At 51.5% G+C, this 18396-nt stretch overlaps 8 protein-coding genes across 8 annotated transcripts; 2 read left to right on the forward strand and 6 right to left on the reverse strand.

Annotated features, from left to right (window-relative positions):
• Positions 1-242: 242 nt before the first annotated feature.
• On the reverse strand, positions 243-1496 carry A1O9_04191 (uncharacterized protein; the record flags this gene model as incomplete). Its single annotated transcript, XM_013406483.1, has 1 exon — positions 243-1496. The coding sequence occupies one exon, from the start codon at positions 1494-1496 to the stop codon at positions 243-245; it is 1254 nt and encodes a 417-aa protein (XP_013261937.1).
• A 3610-nt stretch (positions 1497-5106) lies between these two features.
• On the reverse strand, positions 5107-6407 carry A1O9_04192 (carboxypeptidase D; the record flags this gene model as incomplete). The annotated part of the gene is made up of 3 exons (XM_013406484.1): positions 5107-5434; positions 5506-6064; positions 6116-6407. The coding sequence occupies 3 exons, from the start codon at positions 6405-6407 to the stop codon at positions 5107-5109; spliced, it is 1179 nt and encodes a 392-aa protein (XP_013261938.1).
• Positions 6408-6551: 144 nt separating this feature from the next.
• A1O9_04193 (carboxypeptidase D) lies at positions 6552-7014 on the reverse strand (the record flags this gene model as incomplete). The annotated part of the gene is made up of 2 exons (XM_013406485.1): positions 6552-6745; positions 6825-7014. 2 exons carry the CDS (start codon positions 7012-7014, stop codon positions 6552-6554), a joined length of 384 nt encoding a protein of 127 aa, XP_013261939.1.
• Positions 7015-8426: 1412 nt separating this feature from the next.
• A1O9_04194 (succinyl-CoA:3-ketoacid-coenzyme A transferase) lies at positions 8427-10200 on the reverse strand (the record flags this gene model as incomplete). Its single annotated transcript, XM_013406486.1, has 2 exons — positions 8427-9787; positions 9882-10200. The coding sequence occupies 2 exons, from the start codon at positions 10198-10200 to the stop codon at positions 8427-8429; spliced, it is 1680 nt and encodes a 559-aa protein (XP_013261940.1).
• Positions 10201-11384: 1184 nt separating this feature from the next.
• Positions 11385-13279, forward strand: A1O9_04195 (uncharacterized protein; the record flags this gene model as incomplete). The annotated part of the gene is made up of 4 exons (XM_013406487.1): positions 11385-11553; positions 11601-12397; positions 12446-12860; positions 12909-13279. 4 exons carry the CDS (start codon positions 11385-11387, stop codon positions 13277-13279), a joined length of 1752 nt encoding a protein of 583 aa, XP_013261941.1.
• Positions 13280-13460: 181 nt separating this feature from the next.
• Positions 13461-13730, reverse strand: A1O9_04196 (uncharacterized protein; the record flags this gene model as incomplete). Its single annotated transcript, XM_013406488.1, has 1 exon — positions 13461-13730. The coding sequence occupies one exon, from the start codon at positions 13728-13730 to the stop codon at positions 13461-13463; it is 270 nt and encodes an 89-aa protein (XP_013261942.1).
• Positions 13731-14919: 1189 nt separating this feature from the next.
• On the forward strand, positions 14920-15983 carry A1O9_04197 (methylsterol monooxygenase; the record flags this gene model as incomplete). The annotated part of the gene is made up of 3 exons (XM_013406489.1): positions 14920-14924; positions 15032-15272; positions 15339-15983. The coding sequence occupies 3 exons, from the start codon at positions 14920-14922 to the stop codon at positions 15981-15983; spliced, it is 891 nt and encodes a 296-aa protein (XP_013261943.1).
• Positions 15984-16679: 696 nt separating this feature from the next.
• A1O9_04198 (uncharacterized protein) lies at positions 16680-17456 on the reverse strand (the record flags this gene model as incomplete). Its single annotated transcript, XM_013406490.1, has 2 exons — positions 16680-17136; positions 17215-17456. Coding segments are annotated over 2 exons (699 nt in total), but the record flags the coding sequence as incomplete, so codon positions are not given.
• Positions 17457-18396: the final 940 nt, after the last annotated feature.

An 18396-nucleotide genomic window follows, 5' to 3' on the forward strand; every position in this document is an offset into this window, starting at 1 on the left:
TAGTAATTCATTACGTCGTTATAAGATCCAGGTGTTTAAAAAACCTTTCCCGAGCATCTGAAATCCGAATCATGAAGCGAGCTCAAAGGCTCGCACAGATTGCCGCCCATCGTCACCGTGTCTGGGGCTTCTTTTCTTCTTCAAGCCTTATCTAAAGGAAGGGAAAAATGTCTCTGGTTTGTTCAAAATGCCAACAACCGAAAGAATGATACAATGCTCCCCCACTCCACACACCCAAGGAATCAAACAAAATCCTCACCCATGACATCCTCTATATCCACGATGCCAGTGACCTCATTGTGGTCGACGATACCAAGTAACGTGCCTCTGCGAAGGAAATCCCTCCCTCGGCCGTTGGATTCGGCGCCACGCATCTGCAGGATCCACTGCTTACACTCCTCGACGGTGGTGGAGCCGAGGACGGAGATCCAGTCGGTTTTCTCGACTTCGATCTTGCCCAGTTCGTCCTCGAGATCTGCGATGGGCAGTTCTAGATTCTGGAGGCGTTGGATGCGGCGCGGGCTTATGATGTGGGTTGGAGATGTGCGCACATAGCCTCGCAGGGAGCGGACGGCCGCGATGAGGATGTCGTGGCACAGAAGGGGAAATCCCCCAGGGCGCGGCCTTGCGATTGGGACTTGGTCCACGGCGGTAGCTAGATCTGCTATGCGCGGCACAGACGGCGCTGGCGGTTTCAACACGGCGCCGATGGCGCCGCCAGGATGATTGGCTGCGAAAATAGCTGGTGTCTGCACACCTGCTGCAGTGTGGAGCTCGTCGGCTACTGCGAGGGCAAGGCTGTCGCCCAAGGCTAGCGTGATGGTTGTGGATGTCGTGGGAGCGGAAACGCCAAAGGAGGAGATCTCGGATTCGTGGACCATGGTTGGAAGAAGGATGTTGGTTGCATTGCGTCTTGAGGGGTGCGCGAGAAGGGGACAAGTGTTCTGGCTGAGATGGCCGGTCATGATGACGAGAGGGATCCCTGGTTGGATATGTGGCAGCAGCGACATCAATTCAGGAGTCCGTCCGGAGAATGTGATCATCACCACGGTATCATTCGGTCGCACGACTCCCAGGTCGCCATGCAGAGCCTCGATGGGATGCAAGAACTGTGCGTGGATGCCCAAGGACACGAATGTCGCTACCAACTTCTTCGCGATATGGCCTGACTTGCCAACGCCGATAAATATGGTCTTTCCATGTCGTGTCTCCGCACGGATAATCTGGTTGATTGCACGTGAAAGCGACTCCTGGGCCTCTACTGAATTCGTGTATAGGTCTTCCAGGTGCTCTAGCGCCAGCCTTTCGGTAGCGAGCACGTGAAGGGCTTTGCTGATCGTCTTGTGATCGGTTTTGAACAGCTTCTCGTCAAAATGTCCCGTTATCTCTGGAGGCGTGATTGGGAGTTTTTCGATCTGTTCAGGGATAGGACCAGTCACTGGCATGGAGGGTGTGAGTGGTGTTGGAAGGGATGCGTGGCCTGAGAACGCCGCCATCTTGGAACTGCTTCTATCCTCTTCTTGGAAAGGTAGATAAACAGAGACAGGTGGAACTCTCTTTGTTTAGAAAAATAATGCAATAAATGCGGTTTGTGGGTTCTGCTATACTGAGCAGACCCGATACCAGTTCGACTTCTCCAGGTCAAACAACTCGAAGCGCCGACCAGTAGCAGACGGTAACCGAGCCACGAATTTTTGATATGCTCCAGTGTTAGAATTCCAGATAAGAATGGACCACTGTTACTCTCTGTGAGAGGGATATGGTTGTTCGACAGGAAGGGTTCGCCACCCCGTGGAAGGCTCGAATCTCAATAACATGACGCCATAGATCGTAGGACGAAACGGCTAGTGCGTGCACAGAGTCGTTTTTGATTCGAAGAGGAGTTATGAACACAAGGACAAAGTTAAAGAGAAAGGAAAGGGGGTCTGGAGTAATAGTAATCCCATCATGGCGGCATGAGTGCTCCGTAGTCGTAGTCGTAGTCGTAGTCGTAGTCGTAGTTGGGACGAAAGGCGAGAAATCCAATAAAAAATAATAAACGACCGGGGTAGGGCGACTTGGGATGGATTGGAATTGGACAGGGCTGGACGACGCCCCGTTGTTCAGGGCTTTCGACAGGTGTGTGTACTCCGTATCCTCTGCTATCAATCGGCCAACAAACACTAACTGCCCTGACTGGGACCGGGACAGCCATCACGAGTGGATGGGGATGGGGTACCGGGTGGATTCAGACCCTCGCAAAGAATTGTCTAGCTCATAGTATTACTCGTAGGTGGTAGTGACGGGAGATAGGGTTGTGCTGAGCCCATGCCCGACAATGCCGGCCGCTCCTCGAAACGACCCTCTCGAGTCTCCATTTCTCAGCAGCGTGCCTCCTGACCGCCAGATACGAGTACAGCCTGGGTGCCGCCGCGCACGGAGCAGACGGACCCTTTCCAGTCCTCCAGCGGGGTGCCAGGGATGGGGGTATGGAACCCATGGAAAGGCCATTCATTTGGAAGCTGGTAGACGTAGCATTCGGTACGGCATCCAAGCAGGAACAGAAGAGCTACGGAGCATAAGATAAAAGGTTTACCGACTGGGTGGAAGACAGGACCCTCTCTCTACTCGGCAGGTCTCTGGCCATATCGCTACTACTGCCACTGCTGCCGGGGACTTGAGTATCTTGGGAAAACACGCAACGTGGTGAGCTTGATAGCAGGCAGCAGGCTCCAACCAACCATCGAGTCAACGACGCTCGCAAACGACCTACGAGTACGAGGAAGCTAGGACAATCAGGACGCCCAATACAGCTCCCTCGCATGCATGATGCCGGCATGCCAGCTCGGTTGCCTTGGTCGTTCTAACTGATTGTCTGCTCCTTGGGAGGGGGCCCGATAGAAGTATGCAGGGTCGATCTTCGGGAAAAGTCGTGGGCCAAAGAGCTTCGGCTTTAGCTCTTCGTGGCACTTGTCCCAGCCAGATAGGTTCCTCCTTGGTTCGATTGCTGGAAAATATGTACTACAAAATGCTAATGTTGACGAATCTCAGGGTGTTATCTTTCTAACTGCTTGAATGATTCATCAGCACCACCACCACCGGTGCCCCACCACCGCTCTCGACTCAGACTTCTCGCCCAAAACGCATCTTGGAATCGTGTTTCGGATTTCATTTCAACTTTGGAGAGCCCTTGCTCCCCTTGCTCCCCTCGCGCCGCGCAAAACCTGCTCAATATACTCAAAATAGAGCCTTGAGGGTGCTCTCAAACAGCTAAAATGCTGAGTGGTTCCAGCTCGGCTCTCTCGAGAACGGAGGCAGTCTAAGAGATTGTGGGCATGTAACCGAGCCTTAGCGGCCAAATCCACGGGCTGCACCGGCTCTCCAAGCTGACCGAGGGGACCAAGCTTACTCGTACAGTATGCACGACGCCCAGGTGGCTCGTGGATTGCGCCATACCGCCAGCCCAGCATCCAGGCGTCGGCCCTTATTGGAGGACTGTGCAAAGGATGACTCGAAACATGCCCATCATGCCGAACGACCGGCACCGGCACCTTCCATCCTCTTATGCTGTGTCACCTTCCATGCATTAGCATATCCAATAACGTGGATATTTACAAGCATGTGCTCGACTCGCAAGAGCTTCCAGGTACTTGGAAAGATAAGTACAAAAGAACCGTACATCATCCATTTTGCCTAGGGGTGCAAGAAATACATACACTTTCCATCACTCCCAGATCTTATCGGGACAAGTTAGGCCCAGCAGGGGGGCGTTTATTCACAAGCGGTCGTCCTGAGCGCGATTTGTCTCTTTTTGAACACTTTCGACGATCAACTGTGGGAGCCTCGTGTTCTACACTGTCCATACGTCTTCCCTACACTTGTCACACGAGGATGTGTGGCTTGCAGGGTGGATTCAAATCTGGGCTGAAACCTCACGACTGCCATAAATGCGCTGGCTCGCTTCGATGCCCTCGTCACAGCTGTGCGAAGCGTGAACGGTCTTCTGCCACGGTTGTCTGGGTCCAGCAGGAACGGTACGTCTAATTAACCAGAGCTAACATGCTGCGATAAATCGTATCGCAATGCAGAAGATGCACAGGGTACCACTGCCGCCGCCGAGAGCACTGACGTGACTATGATTGGGGATGCTAGGCCTCGTGGTTGAGATAGTGGTGTCGCATAAAGACATGTGAAATCTTCAAACTTGAACGTTGCAACACGAAACATTTGCTTGGAAGCACATTCTATGATAACCTCACATGGACGTGGCGGCAGAATACCCAATGAAAGGAAAACACCCCTCTTGCGTTCCAGGGTCTCGAGATCAGCACGACTGGCCTAAGGTCTTCATCTACTGAGTGACAAGACCACACTTCCTCTCATACAGAACGACCAACCAGTCGCTTTGTTCTTCTCACGCGAAAGGTCCGGTGAAACTACAGTGCCTTCCCAACCCATTGAATGGATGGCACTACATGCTGGCTCAAGGCTCCAGAGAGTTGTCAATGCGGCCGTGAAACCAAGTTCCTACATTGGATAATACTCAATAAGTGCTAATCAATACTGACCAATCCCCACTCATTCCCTCCTCACTGCAGTCCTATCGACTGAAGACGCCCCTGGGTCTTCCCAGCCTTGCAAGCCTGGCACGTGACCGCACGAAGGTAGCATGGCTCGGGATACTGATGCTTTCTCATCTCGTCGCCGGTAAAAGAGCATGCCGGGCTATTCGCTATGTAGCCTTGATTAGCAGAGCGAGGATGGATGTTGTAATGTACTGGGATCAAGTATGTTCAATATGGAAAAGGGTATTTCTCTGGACGGCGAGATGGCGAACTTGCTCACGGTTGGTGCATTACTTAGCAGCAGGTGGGCCACCGAGGTGGAATTGAGACTATCGAGCATTCTGCAGCGGCCAGTGCCGGCCGCGGTTTTTTGATCAGATCCTTGAGGACTATTACTGGCTGATAGATATCTCTTGCAGACCGGCGTTGATGCGAGAGGGAATTAATTCAATATCCCTCGTATCGTTCCCCTCCACCTCTGAACAAGGCGGGTGCTTGCATCACAAAGGGTTTTCAAATTAGCAAAAGTGATCCCTTTCCCACAAATATCCATCCCACCAGATCAAAGCGTGTCGATCCTCCCCAGCAGCCACTGCAGATGGCGATAACTGCTCCGAGGCTGGAACTGCGGCTGCATGTGGCCGGAAAGGTACGTCTCCGCCCACATGAGCCCGCGCTCGAAATGCTGCACACCCATGACTCCTTGATGGTCGCTGAGGCCCACAAAGCCGCTTGACACAAAGACGTCCTGGTACTGGAGGTCTGCGAGCCCGATGACGATGGATCTATTAGGGGGCGCCTGGAAGCCCATTTTCCCGTTCCAGGTCATATTCTGGATCGCGAGCATCGTGCCGTTCGTCAGGAGGTCCAAGTCGAGTGCGCCGTTGGATCTGAGGGGTGTCAGTCGAGCTGTGTCTTTGACAGTCTGGGTAAGCTGGCTTTTCGTGGGGAAAGAGCTTACATTAAAACGCGATTTGTCGCTTCAATGACCCGTGGGAGAACGCCTTGGAGCGGATCTGCACTGAGGTCTCCACGGTCCTGGGGGCCGCCCTTGCCTACGAACACTGGCCCGGTACATAGAGCCCAGTCTGTGTCCTCTGGAGCATGCATAGCCTTCTTGACATCGGACCGGTTGAAGTAAGGAGGCAATCCAGGGTAAGAGTATATCAGATCGCTGGGGAATCCTAGTGGGTCCGACAGCAATGGACATTGTAAGTTCGGCTCGTAAACATTGAAGCAGGGGTTCACGGCGTATGCATTGAGGTATACATCGTCCCAGAGATCGCACTCCGGGTCGGCCGTAGCGTTGAGGTATAGTGGTGGTTGAGTGCCGTTGGCAGGAAACTGCAGGAAATCCTCGCGATATTGAGCGTAGCCGCAAGCTTTATCACGCGCTGCAAGGTCTGCGACGAAGGTTTTATTGAACCCTAGGATGTTGTTGTTCTGCTCAACGAAAGGATAAACCGAGATGGCGTTGGTGTAGTCAAATGAGCCTATGCAGGGATCGTATACCAGGGCACCTAAGGATCTTGATCAGTGGTCGTTCGAAATATCAAGCTAGCTCGACCTACCAGAGAGATTGAAATGTGTCGTATCATTCTGCTCGAGCATCGCATTCGCCACATAAGGCACGTATCGTCCAGCATAGCTCTCACCAGTCACATAGATCGAATAGTCGTTGATACCAAAGATATCCTGGTATTCAAGAATCAGCACAACTTCAGGCTCAGAGAAAGAAGCAGGGGATTGAACCTGGAAATTTTGGAAGAACTGAATGAATTCATCGGCCGGATCTTCTTCATTCGTCGCAGTTGGTTCACCGCGGGAGAAACCCACTCCCACAGGGTACTCCACCCAAAGCATATTGGTGAGATTCACCCAGGAATACTGATTGATTTGAGGTGCGTATTGGCCCCATGTCCACTGGATAAGTCCATTTTCTTGGAGGAAGCCTTCAAGTGAACTACAACCTGAGCACGAACATATTCATCAGAGGGGATGGTAGAATCACAGTTTGTTTTTCTCGTTACCTGGGCCACCATTGAACCATACCGTGATTTCGTCAACCGGGGTACCGACTCGAGGCTGAAACACAAAGAACAATCCCCTGTTATCGTCGGACTTGTTAAGATTGATCACGCCGCTGTACATCTCCGTCATGAATTCTTGCGGGATATCTGGCAAGGACTCGACAAAATATCCTAGTATCGTACAACCGTGAGCGTATGTGATGATAACCTAATGACAAAGTATGGCTAGACCAAGCTGAGTCCGACTTACCCTTCGTATCATTCGTATAGTATCTTTTCTCGGGCGCCTCAACTCGCCGCCCATGGAGTGATCGGGCCTTCATCTCCTCGATTGCTTGCGGTGTAAATCCCCGTCTTGCAGCTACGTCACGGCGATGAGATGAGACCACTCCGACCAGAAACGCAACGAAAATGCATCCTTGGTTCCAGTGTCGCAGCATCTTGGGAAAACTTCTAAAATCTGCGTGAGAGTGTGGAAGAACGCTTGGGAAAGGCAAAATACCCTGTTTAATAGCTTTTTAGGAAGCAGGTAGCCATGCTCCGAGGACAAGAAGCAGGAACAGCCTCCTCGTAAGGAAGTGGACGGTTTAGGCAGAGTATCATCCTAGCTATTAGCACCGTTTGTGAGATACAAGTCATGCCGGTCAAGCCGAGAGAGACATGTAGTTGTGGCACCAATCATTCACGGCCGACCGTGTAATATTTGCAGCAAACTAGATCATCTGTAGATCAGAAAGAGAGCATCACCACGTCATCGCTTGCTTTGCATGGCCTGTAAGTTTTCAAGAACAGCAAGTGTTCACACTCGCGCATAGGCGAGTTCTCCCACGTTTGTACACCGGTCGCACTAAAAGCTTGCATAGAGCTTAGTGAGCTTGACCAGCAGATGAGTTCTTGTTGCTCCTCCCGCTCCTCCCGCGTTAAATCGTAGAGGCGGGCATCAGGCATCAGGCATCAGGCCTAATAATGAGACGGCATGTCCTGTGGCATGACTTGATCGAGATAAGCGTTCGAAGTTTTCGAAGCGAACTAAAGAACATCTTGGGTAGCATCGAGCTCAAGTGGGGGGTCACTTCAAGGACCAGGATTAGTAGCTACCTTGAAGCGGAGCGATCCAAGAGCTTCATGGAGCATTTGGATTCGATACTTACGGTGAATAGAAACTGGATGCCCTCGCTGCGTGGCTCAGCGATCTTGGGAAGTACCCGTTGAGATTGGAAAGCCATGATATCAGTAATTCCTTGGTCATGGTCTTCATTCAACACGTGTAAAGATATTGAGGACATGGTCTCGTGGCACAGGAATGACGTTTCATCACTAACAAAGGATCAAACTTACCTAGGGAGGTACGGAGTACTTAGGTAGCTCTAGAACGATTTCTTATCAGCGGCACAAACTTAGCGAACGAGTCGAGAGGGACTGTGGATCACCCTGAGTGCTTGAGATAGGAATATCTTTAAATACCTGAATATACCTATCTGCTCTATCAGTCATGTCCCAGGACGCCAAGCTTCTGTTCATGCGGGGATGATTCTGCTAAGGCTAGTCACTCTACGTGCTCGAGTGGGAAGCCTGGGAGGATAGACGAGGTATTTCTTCTTTCCCCTTATTGTCTACGGTGGTAAATGAAACGGGCATAGCTAGAGGTCCTATGGGAAGGCATGGAGAAAGATTGATGAAGACCAAAGTACGACAGGATTCCTTTAATTCAAGCACCACGCTTGAGCCCTGGCACCCGGTGGCTGCATGATTTGCACGACCAAGTGTCTCTATCCTAAGATGCTTTTCAAAGAATGACCGCTATTGTCTGTGCATTGTATGTTTCTATGATATTCCACTTCGCCTTCAGTCACTAAAATGTTCCAAGATCATCTGCGACTGCGAACTTGGCCCTCGTCTTTGCTCTGACATCGTCCACTGTCAAGCCATCTGCGACCTCTGTCAAGGTCAGTCCGCCTCCGCCAACTCGATCCACCTGGAATACAGCCAGTTCGGTAATGATTGTGCTGACCACACCCTTGCCCGTAAGAGGCAACTCGCATTCATCAAGGATCTTACTCCGACCCTCTTTATCTGTGTGATATGTGCACACGATGATTTTGGTTTTATCAGGGTTGCTGACAAGATCCATTGCACCGCCCATGCCGTTGAAAGCCTTGCCAGGGATGATGTAATTTGCGAGATCACCAGAAGCAGAAACCTGCAGAGCTCCCAGTAGGGATACGTCCACATGACCTCCCCTGATCATGCCAAAGCTCTCGGCACTATCGAAGGTCGACGCCCCGGGAACGAGAGTGATTGTCTCTTTGCCAGCGTTGACGGTATCCGGATCTGCATCAGCCTTTGTCGCCGGGTAAGGGCCCATGCCGATTATTCCGTTCTCAGACTGCAGCCAGATATTTGCCCCGGCGGGAAGGAAGGAGGGTGCCAGGGTTGGAATGCCCACCCCCAAGTTGGCATAGTAGCCCTCGTGTAACTCTTTCGCCGCACGCTTCGCGATCCTGTTTCGCTTGACTGCTTCCTCCCCTGTCTCGGCTGTTGCGTCCTGAGTTGGTGCCAGCACCAGCTTTTCAAATTGCTTGTCCGATGTGGCGGGGCAAATGCGATCAACATAAATACTTGGTAAGTGAACATGATCTGGATCAAGAGAGCCAATCGGAACGATATTTTCGGCCTCGACAATTGCGAGCTTAGCAGCCTTCGGCATCAAGACACCATATGCCTTGGTGGCGGTTCGGAAGACACAGTTTCCAGCCTCGTCTGCCTTCCAAGCGCGAACAATGGCAACGTCGCCCTTTAGTGCTGTTTCCATGAGATGTGGCCTCCCATCAAAGATGCGAGTCTCACGTGGGCGGCCAGGCTCCAGGACCTCATGTTTCCCAGTCTGTGGGTCCTTGGCTCCTAGTCGATGGGGAATACCACCAGTTTGTATCAATGTGCTCGCACCGGTCCCCGTAAAGAATGCTGGAATGCCCGCCCCTGCAGCTCGGAGCCGCTCTGCAATCGTACCTTGAGGGCAGAGTTCAATCGCAACCTTGCCATCATGATACTGCTTTCCAAGAGGCTTGTTGTTGCCAATGAATGAAACAATCATGCGTGATATTTGACCACTAGTGGTTAACTTAGTTAGGCCATGTTCTCCAGCACCCGCATTATTGGAGACGATGGTAAGGTCTCGAATTCCTTTCTTTCGAATCGCATCAATCAGAGTTTCTATGATGAATCAGTCGTCAGGTTCATACCCCGTCGTCTTACAAGCGTCGTGGAGATTCCCAGCATCCGTTGCAAGAAATGTAAACAAACGTACCTGCAACTCCGCAGAGTCCAAATCCCGAGCTCAGGATGGTAACGCCGTCCTTAATATCAGCAATCGCATCATCCGCGCTCTTGTAAATCTTGGATTTGGTCTTTTGGGTCGTCGACTTGGTGTTTATTTGATCTATAAATTGTTCAACCGGACTCTGTTGCTTCTCTCTTCCTACGGGTCCAGCATGAAATTGCCTTCCCCTTTGTCGGAGTACTATCCGAGAACCGTATACGCGTGTTGTGACTAAACCAGCGGTTCCCCGTGAAACCAATAGCGCTGCCGCCGCCCTCGAGGGAGCAGTCTCGAGCAGGAACGACATTGTTTCCGGTCTCTCGACAGGCTTCAAGCACAGTCAGAACAATGACAATTCTCCTTTGCCCATGGGAAATCGAATGCGGAGAACGCGATGAGGGTTATTATGGTGTACCAAGTATGTATGATTGGTGGGGCCACGGCATTTGGCCATCTTCATCGGCCGTTTATTTGGACTCCGAACCGATAGCGGCCGGTTGCTTCTCCAGCACTTATTATGTACTGGAGTATGATTGAAGTGACCAGTTTGGTTACCCAACCTACCTGCAGTATGTAGCTTGGGTACCAAACGTCAGTTAGAGATCTGCTTGGGGCGAACGATCTACTTCCCGTGCTAAGGACTCTCACCCGTCTTATCCTTCCAAACCAAGATCTCTTCCTCGCACTTACGAGTGTGTTTTTGATAAAGCCGCAAATCGTGTCACTAGCTGGTGCTCTCTCCATTCAGCCACACGACACGCCTCCACATCATGCATGTCTATTATCTCGTCCATTGACCGATCTTGGTGAGATGGAAAGGGTTTGTGAAGGACTTGCCCCAGGTAGGGAGTATAGGTCCCCTATAATGACCTTGGATCAGACAAGTGTGCCTGTGATAAACAAGTATACGAGACAACACAATACTGTTGAGGCCGTGGAACTGAGTGCTTCGTCCATATGACTGACCTGCGAATGGCGTGCTGCTTCTCACGGCCCTTCATCATCTAATTTTGCCCTCCAATCTTCAGCCGAGACGGAGAATGTGTGGGACTTACTAGGCACGATGCCAAGCCGTTTCACCTGCCCCAGAACGCCAATCATTACGGCAAGGTGCAGACCATGGCAGCCAAACCTTGCGGATAGGCAGGGCCGGCACGAATAAACAAGGGGCCAGTGGGTGGAGTTATGTAAGTTGTTACTGATCAGTACAGCCGTCCAGCCCCAGAATCATGCAAGCATCAACAAGGCTGTTCCCAGTCTCACGTTGAGGCGGCAGTGTGGCACTGGCTTGAGGCTGGATGCTGGTATGTTGATCTGCCCTCTCCGTTTCACTTACGACGTCTACGTACGAGTAGGTCGCACCTCTCTCCTTCTCAAGCCTGCTCTGTGGTTTCTGTCCTAATTGCTTTCCGTGACTGGTGTCTGCTTTCTGGTCTCTGATTTCGACTCATGTTGCACCGCGCTGTATGTGGTTGTCATCATCTTCACGCCATGGGTGCTATCGTCGCAATCCTGGCACGGGCAGTGTGCTTTTGTGCACTGTTAAATCATCTTGCGCATGTTGGAGTCTCGGCATATTCAACATCGCTCGCGAAAAGGGCGATCGATCCGGAATGGGTATACTCGGCCAAAGACTTCTTCAGAAGGGCGTATCATACGAGTATGGGACATGTCAGTCGCAATAAGAGTCAGCTAATGATAGCATAGGTGTCGTGGTCGGCAACCACCTATACATTGACGGAGGAGAAGTCTACTTCACCAGTAATAACGCTGTTAAGAGCCTGCCCATGAATTCGACGTACTCCATCGACCTCTCCGCATCTTGGAAAAACAACTCTGTCGTGCTCAATCCTATTGAGAAGACTTCTCCTCCACCAAGTCTGAATGTTGGCAATTTAGTCCCCGATCCGTCAGGCACGTCGTTCTATCAGTGGAATGGTAAGATTACGCAGGCTCTGGACTACACGGAACTACCTGGACCCACGAAAGCCAATTTGTGGCAGTGCAGAATTGACGGCGATTCGTGCGAATGGTCTCTCGTCACTTCAACGAATCTCAAACGCTTGGTTCGTTCGGCATCGACCCAAGGGAACGGAACGGCCTATTTCCTGGGTGGGTTTGGAGACTGGCGAACGGATCTAGCTTATTACTCTAATGTTAACTTACGCCACTCTGCTGGTGGTCTAGTCACCTACGAAATCAAGTCGCAGACTTGGAGCAATGAGAGTATCGAAGGCCTGGCGCCAACAGGGTGGTCGTTTGACGCCTCGCTCCACTACCTCGACGGCTTGACGAATCAGGGTTTTCTGCTGGCTATGGGCGGTGCGACGGCGGCGCCAGGAAATCTTAAGTCAGGTGGAGAGTACTTGAATCCATTTAGCTATGTCACACTTTACGATATAGAGGCCAAAAAGTGGTATAACCAATCGACCTCTGGAGATGTCCCTCCCCGGCGATACGATAAATGCTCACTGGGAATTCCCGGTGACAACGGTACTTTTGAAGTAAGTGCGTTCGCATCCGCTGCGAGTGAATTGGCTAACAGGGTACAGATCTTCCTATATGGCGGCTCTGTAATCCCTACTGCCTCTTACGCGGAGGAGCAGCAGACCAACATTGATCTTGCCGAAGTTTACATTCTCTCGATACCTTCCTTTCGGTGGTATAAAGCGAACACCAATCCAACTGTATCACGTTATCGGCACACATGCGAGATAGTTGGTCAGAGACAGATGGTTGTGATTGGCGGTTTGACATCGGGGGTGAAATATGCGAACTTGACTAAAGATCCTCTCAAGCAAGGGTTAGGTATCTTCGATCTCACCACTTTGGAATGGAGGAGTTCATATAATGCTTCTGCAGAAGCCTACCGAAGTCCCGATATTGTAAAAGAGGACATTCAGCAAAATGGGCAGTATCCTTCGAGTTGGGACTCGAAGGTTGTGGAAGGGTGGTTCATTAACAAAGGTAAGCGGTCTCCAAGTATTAGTGAACAGTGGCTTACAATTACCATAGCCGTGGACAATGCACCCAGCAACGCTACCGAGACGTCAATCCCTGATGTTAGTTCGGGGAAAAGCAGCAATACAGGTGCAATTGTGGGAGGTGTCGTTGGTGGTATCGGGGGATTGATCCTAATTGGGCTTGCGATTTTCTTCTTCCGACGCAGAACTCGAAGTCGCAAGTCAAACAGCGCACAGTCTCTCCTCCAAACCAAGCAGCCAGAGTTCGATCACCCGCCACTAGACCAACCAGTCTTGAATCAGCCAGAACTGGAAGGCACACGACCTAAGATCGATTACTCCCAAGCGGATAGTGGGGAGTTAGACTCAACGAACCGCTTCGAGCTCCCCGCGTATGAGAATCAGAAGCCATCGAGACGATAGCGGGGCTGACAGATGGCCTGTGATACTAAGGTCAAAGGAACATATTACGCGAGTATGGGAGGTGAACACGGTAGCCCGGATCTATTCTCGCTTCACTCCGATCCTACCCATTCTCCGAAGGCCCTAAGAGCTGATGATTAATGTCGCCAAACATGCCGCGAGGCAGAACCAGAATGCCGCTCTATAAGCCTCGATCGGTGGTGGGGGGGTGCTTGTCCGGACAGCTCGATTGGCGGGTAACGCTGGCAGCAATCACAGCTGATAAGGCAAGCCCAACACTCTTACCAACCTGTGCCACCGTGTTGGACATTCCTCCTGCCACCGCCCGGGTTTTCTTAGGAAAGGCTCCAGTGATGACGAGGTAGGAGACGGTAAACAGCGTGTCTGGGCCAATTACGTTCAGAGCTAGGGCGGGGAAGACATACTCACAATTGGAAGCTCGAACTTTCATGACGGCAACTGAAAGTGGTGCGATGCTTATTATTCCAATTCGCTCGGACTTTGTGAATGGTCAGGACAACAACAAAGTTTGTAATAAGACCAAACCCTGCGGCAGACAGAAAACGCAGAGTTGGGAGAACAAGCTGAGGAGGGTCTGAGTTGCTTGGAACGCACCCCAGACCAAGAAGACATCCATGCAAATGGTGGTGAAGACTCGGTTCTTCCACAATGAGTTTGGAATGACTGCTGGCCGGCCCAGTTTCTCTTGCCACCCAACCCAAAGGACGGAGCCGTGTGTCAAAGCGACAGCAATGGCCAGGAGATTGCGAATTAGTGTGACACAGTCACTGTTGCGAGTATTATGGCGGTCGTGACCCTATCAGGCTCGCTAGGTTGTTGTCCTTGTTCGGGGTCAGACGGAGGTGGGAATTGGGGTGAGGCTGAGAGCATTTCAACGGGCGCTGAGACCGCAGTGGCAATAGTGGTGGTGGTGGCCACTGTTGTGAACCGAGTACATAAAAAAAGACGAATACTAGTTGGTTAATACTCCATAGATATAGATGCTGACGAGTAAAAGGAGTCACCTCCTATTGTTCAAATACCCTGCACCCGGTCTTAACTTGGCAAGAGCTCGGTGCTCAGTCCCAAATAGGGTAGTGTCGGTATTAGGTAACAACAGTTCTCATAAGGGTGCTACTGCTCCTCCGTAGTGCCGTCTATGATTGACCGTAGCATTTTGGCCTTGGCATGTTTTCCACATTTGTCATCCTCACACCACGACTCCGAATGCAGCCCATGGTCTCTCACCGCCCTGGACCTGGACCTGCAGGAACAATCAATCTCTCATCTCGGCTTTGCTGTGCGTGCCCGGCACGCCACTCGTCAGTCCACCGTTAAGCTTCGTCGCCTTCCACGAGTGGCTCGATCGCCCGGAAGCTGGTGAACCCCCTTTCAGCCCGAGTGATGCCACTTGCACACTGCCTGCCCGCGTCCAATAAAATCTCCCAACCAACCACGCAGCCGACTCGCTCAGATACTTCTCCCCCCAGTCCAATTCCCAAATCCAAGGAGGAACAAGACTTTTCGACAATCATTCTTTTGTTCTTTTTTGTTTGTTGCATATTCAACCTCTCGTGCTCTCACTTCCTATTCCTACATCAAAATTGACCGACTGACACCCTACGACACCCCTGCCCACCATGCTGTAAGAACCTACCTCTTCCCAACAATCCTAATGCATGCTTTTGCCTGCCTCCATGCCCCCCGAGAGTGTTACTTTCGAATCGGTCGCTAACATTTCACCGTCTCCAGGAACTCCACGATAGCCTCTCCGGTGACCTACACGGATTACTTCAACGATATCTCTCAATACAATGTACACCTCAATATCTTTGAAAAGGCCTGGTCCGCCTGGTATGCCTACATGCAGAACGACGTCCTCGCCACCGGCATCATGTCCTTCATCCTCCATGAAACCGTGTACTTCGGCCGCGCCCTCCCTTTCATGGTCATGGACAAGATTCCTTATTTCCATCAGTTCAAGATTCAAGGTGTATGTGTGGCCCTATATCATCTCGATAGTCGAAAGAATTGTGGCTAACATTTCCTTGCTGGGTAGCAAAAAATGCCCACCTTTGCTGAGCAATGGGCATGCGCCAAGTTGGTCCTCCTCTCGCACTTTACCGTCGAATTACCTCAGATCTGGCTTTTCCACCCCATGGCTCAATACTTTGGCCTTACTACCACGGTTCCCTTCCCTTCTTGGATCACCATGTCGTGGCAAATCGCCTTGTTCTTCGTCCTGGAAGATGCTTGGCATTATTGGTTTCACCGCGCCCTGCATCAACCGCGCCTGTATAAGTTGATCCACAAGCTCCATCACCAGTACAGCGCGCCATTCGGTCTGGCAGCAGAATATGCATCTCCTCTTGAAACCATGATCCTCGCTTTCGGAGCGGTCGGAATCCCCATCGCCTTCTGCGCCGTCACCAAGGACCTGCATATCATTACCATGTACATTTGGATCATCCTCCGCCTGTTCCAAGCCATCGACGCACACTCCGGCTACGAGTTCCCCTGGAGCTTGCATCATTTCTTGCCCTTCTGGGCCGGTGCCGATCATCACGACGTGCACCATGAGAAGTTCCTTGGAAACTACGCCAGCTCGTTCAGATGGTGGGATGCCATAATGGACACTGAAGCCGGAAGTGCTTCAGCCGCAAAGAAGCGCTCTCAACAGGAGGCCACCAAGAAGCTGCAGTAAAATGTTTGGCTTTCTTTTCCCCTGGCCTCCTGGAAGGATGCCATGAACATATGCTGAATCCGCGGCGGGGGTGTTCGACCATCTTTCGCTGTTTGTATCTATTGAGTCGAAAAACCAGTTGGACCCTGATCACAGGAAAATTACATTTGAGCATGAACGGCGTGGGGCGGCGTTGGATCGGGACTTTAATGAATGATAGATCAAGACGATAATGTCCTGGTGGGGCTCACTCGATAGAGTCGTACTATGTAGTACTTAATTTTCATCAAGATGCGAGCCATGAATTTCAAGCAGATCGGATCCTTTCATCCGTATTAGACCTTCACTCTTTACCTGACCTTGAGGGAGTAGAGTTGGAAACATCGCCTGAAATTGTTGGAATACAGCCAGAACAGGGGAACTTGGCCATGAAAGATAGGCATGTGTCGATACACGTGAGTCGAGGCCAAGTGCTTAGAAGATGAATGGAGGCGTATTGAGTTGTTCAGGATTAGTCATTTCTCGTCTTCCATACGCTTTTGAATCTTATTTTGTAGCGAACTTGGCCTCAAATAGTCGCACGGATGATCCAGTGGCGATAGCCGTTTGTCGTTCGAAAACGGCCTGATGCTCCGATCGACGATTGGTTGCTCCAATCGACATTCTTCGATACTCGAATGCTCGATACCCAGAAGACGATGTCGGTCAAGGAGGTGACTCGGCTTTCGCATCAGCGCAGCCACAGCTCGACAGAGCATCAGCAATAGCGCGTCGATTGATCCCAACAAGCCTAGCCTGCTCTTCTCGAATCCGGCGAATCATTTCTCGGCCGGTATCCGTTCCCCCTTGCACATCCCACTCTTCCAGAGCCCACAGGATGTCGTCGTCCACCAGTGCCAGCCCATCAACCGCAGCCGCCAGCCTGGCGTCCTTCCCGCTCAGACCGCGCGGTTGGTGCGTCGTGCATGTTACTGTGAGAGGAAAGCAAGACCAGGGCCGGGAGTCCTGTTGCGGCGGACTTGCGGCATTCCATTCACCACGAGCTATGTGCGGATGATGCTTCATTTCGTCGGCAACGCGCATGATCCTCTCGATGGCTTCCTCTCGCTTGGCCTTGGACTCAAACGCGAAATGCCGGTGGATCGCATCGCCGTGTTGTGGATCAAGTTGCCAGCTTTGGGGATTCAGGTAGGGCCGCAGTAGTCCTCGTAGATGGGCAGTAGTAGCTTGTCGATGGGCTAGTGATCCAGACCCAGATGGAGATTGAGAGTGGGCATATTCGAGTCCAGAAGATGGAAGTGGTGGGAGTAGTAATGGGGCTAAAGCCCGCTCGAGTTTTTCACTGCTGATTTTCGGGGTCGGCGAGAATAGTTGCGTCGTTGTTTCTCCGTTGGCGTCGTGTAGCGTGATGGTCTTGCGGTCTGAAGAGATGTGGATGGGCCTGGTTGTTGTCGGTGCTGTCGCTGGAGCTGTAGACGGTGATGACGATGACGAGAGACGGATATCGTGGCGGTCAGGTGTTGGGAATAGCACTGGTTTTAGGAAAACTCCACGGCGTAGCAAATGGCATGCTTGTCTTGACGTTGCATGTGGTAGCATTTCTCAGGGATTTAATATTCAGGAGAGCGAAGATTGGAGGTCGTTGTGTTTATTACTAGATGCCGTCAACGATGGTCGGATGGCAGGCCTAAGGCGTGACCTGTGTACCTCGCCGCCTTGCATCGGGGGATGATTTTGATATTCCGAGCTCTTTTGCATAACGGCGAGCTGTACGTGGGGAAAGAGGGGACTTTACATGGTACGGGACGTAATTACATCTTTATTACAAGGATATTTACTATTTACGACTGTAGTATAGCTTGGCACTGCGGGAAGGATGCTCGCACCTCCATGAGAAAATCCGCCTGGTCCAACTCCCAATGCATCGCGTTCCACTGCTGACTTTGTGTACAATGATGACCGACGAGTAGGCGATGACCAGCCGGACTGCGAAATGTACTCAAAAGTCTGATCTGGTTCGTCGTTGAGTCTCAACAGATGTCACCCAGAAAGGCCAGCACGAGAAAGGTGGTCCCCGTCCCACGGGAGAACGAACAAAGCTCAGCAACACTGCCCAACAAGAAGGCTTAAACCGTTACAAGGCTTTCCACATCCGAACCAACAGGAGACCGACCACCGAGTAGCTCGACGGCTCAAATCACCGTCATGCACGAACGACTCCTTCCAATCATTCCTAATCCGCCTTGCTTTAAATACCTGAAACGCCAGGCGTTGAGGAATCCGCTTGGCTCAATATGGGGTCCCTGACATGCTCCCCTGGTGCGGATGGCCTTTTCCACTATGCCAGGTTTGCTCAGCCCCCATTCAGACGAAGAATTCATCCTTCTGATTGGATTGACTCTACGCAATAAACAAATGCTCACGAACCTGATGA

This window comes from Exophiala aquamarina (genome assembly GCF_000709125.1).
Source record: "Exophiala aquamarina CBS 119918 chromosome Unknown aczIA-supercont1.3, whole genome shotgun sequence".
NCBI lineage: Eukaryota > Fungi > Ascomycota > Eurotiomycetes > Chaetothyriales > Herpotrichiellaceae > Exophiala > Exophiala aquamarina.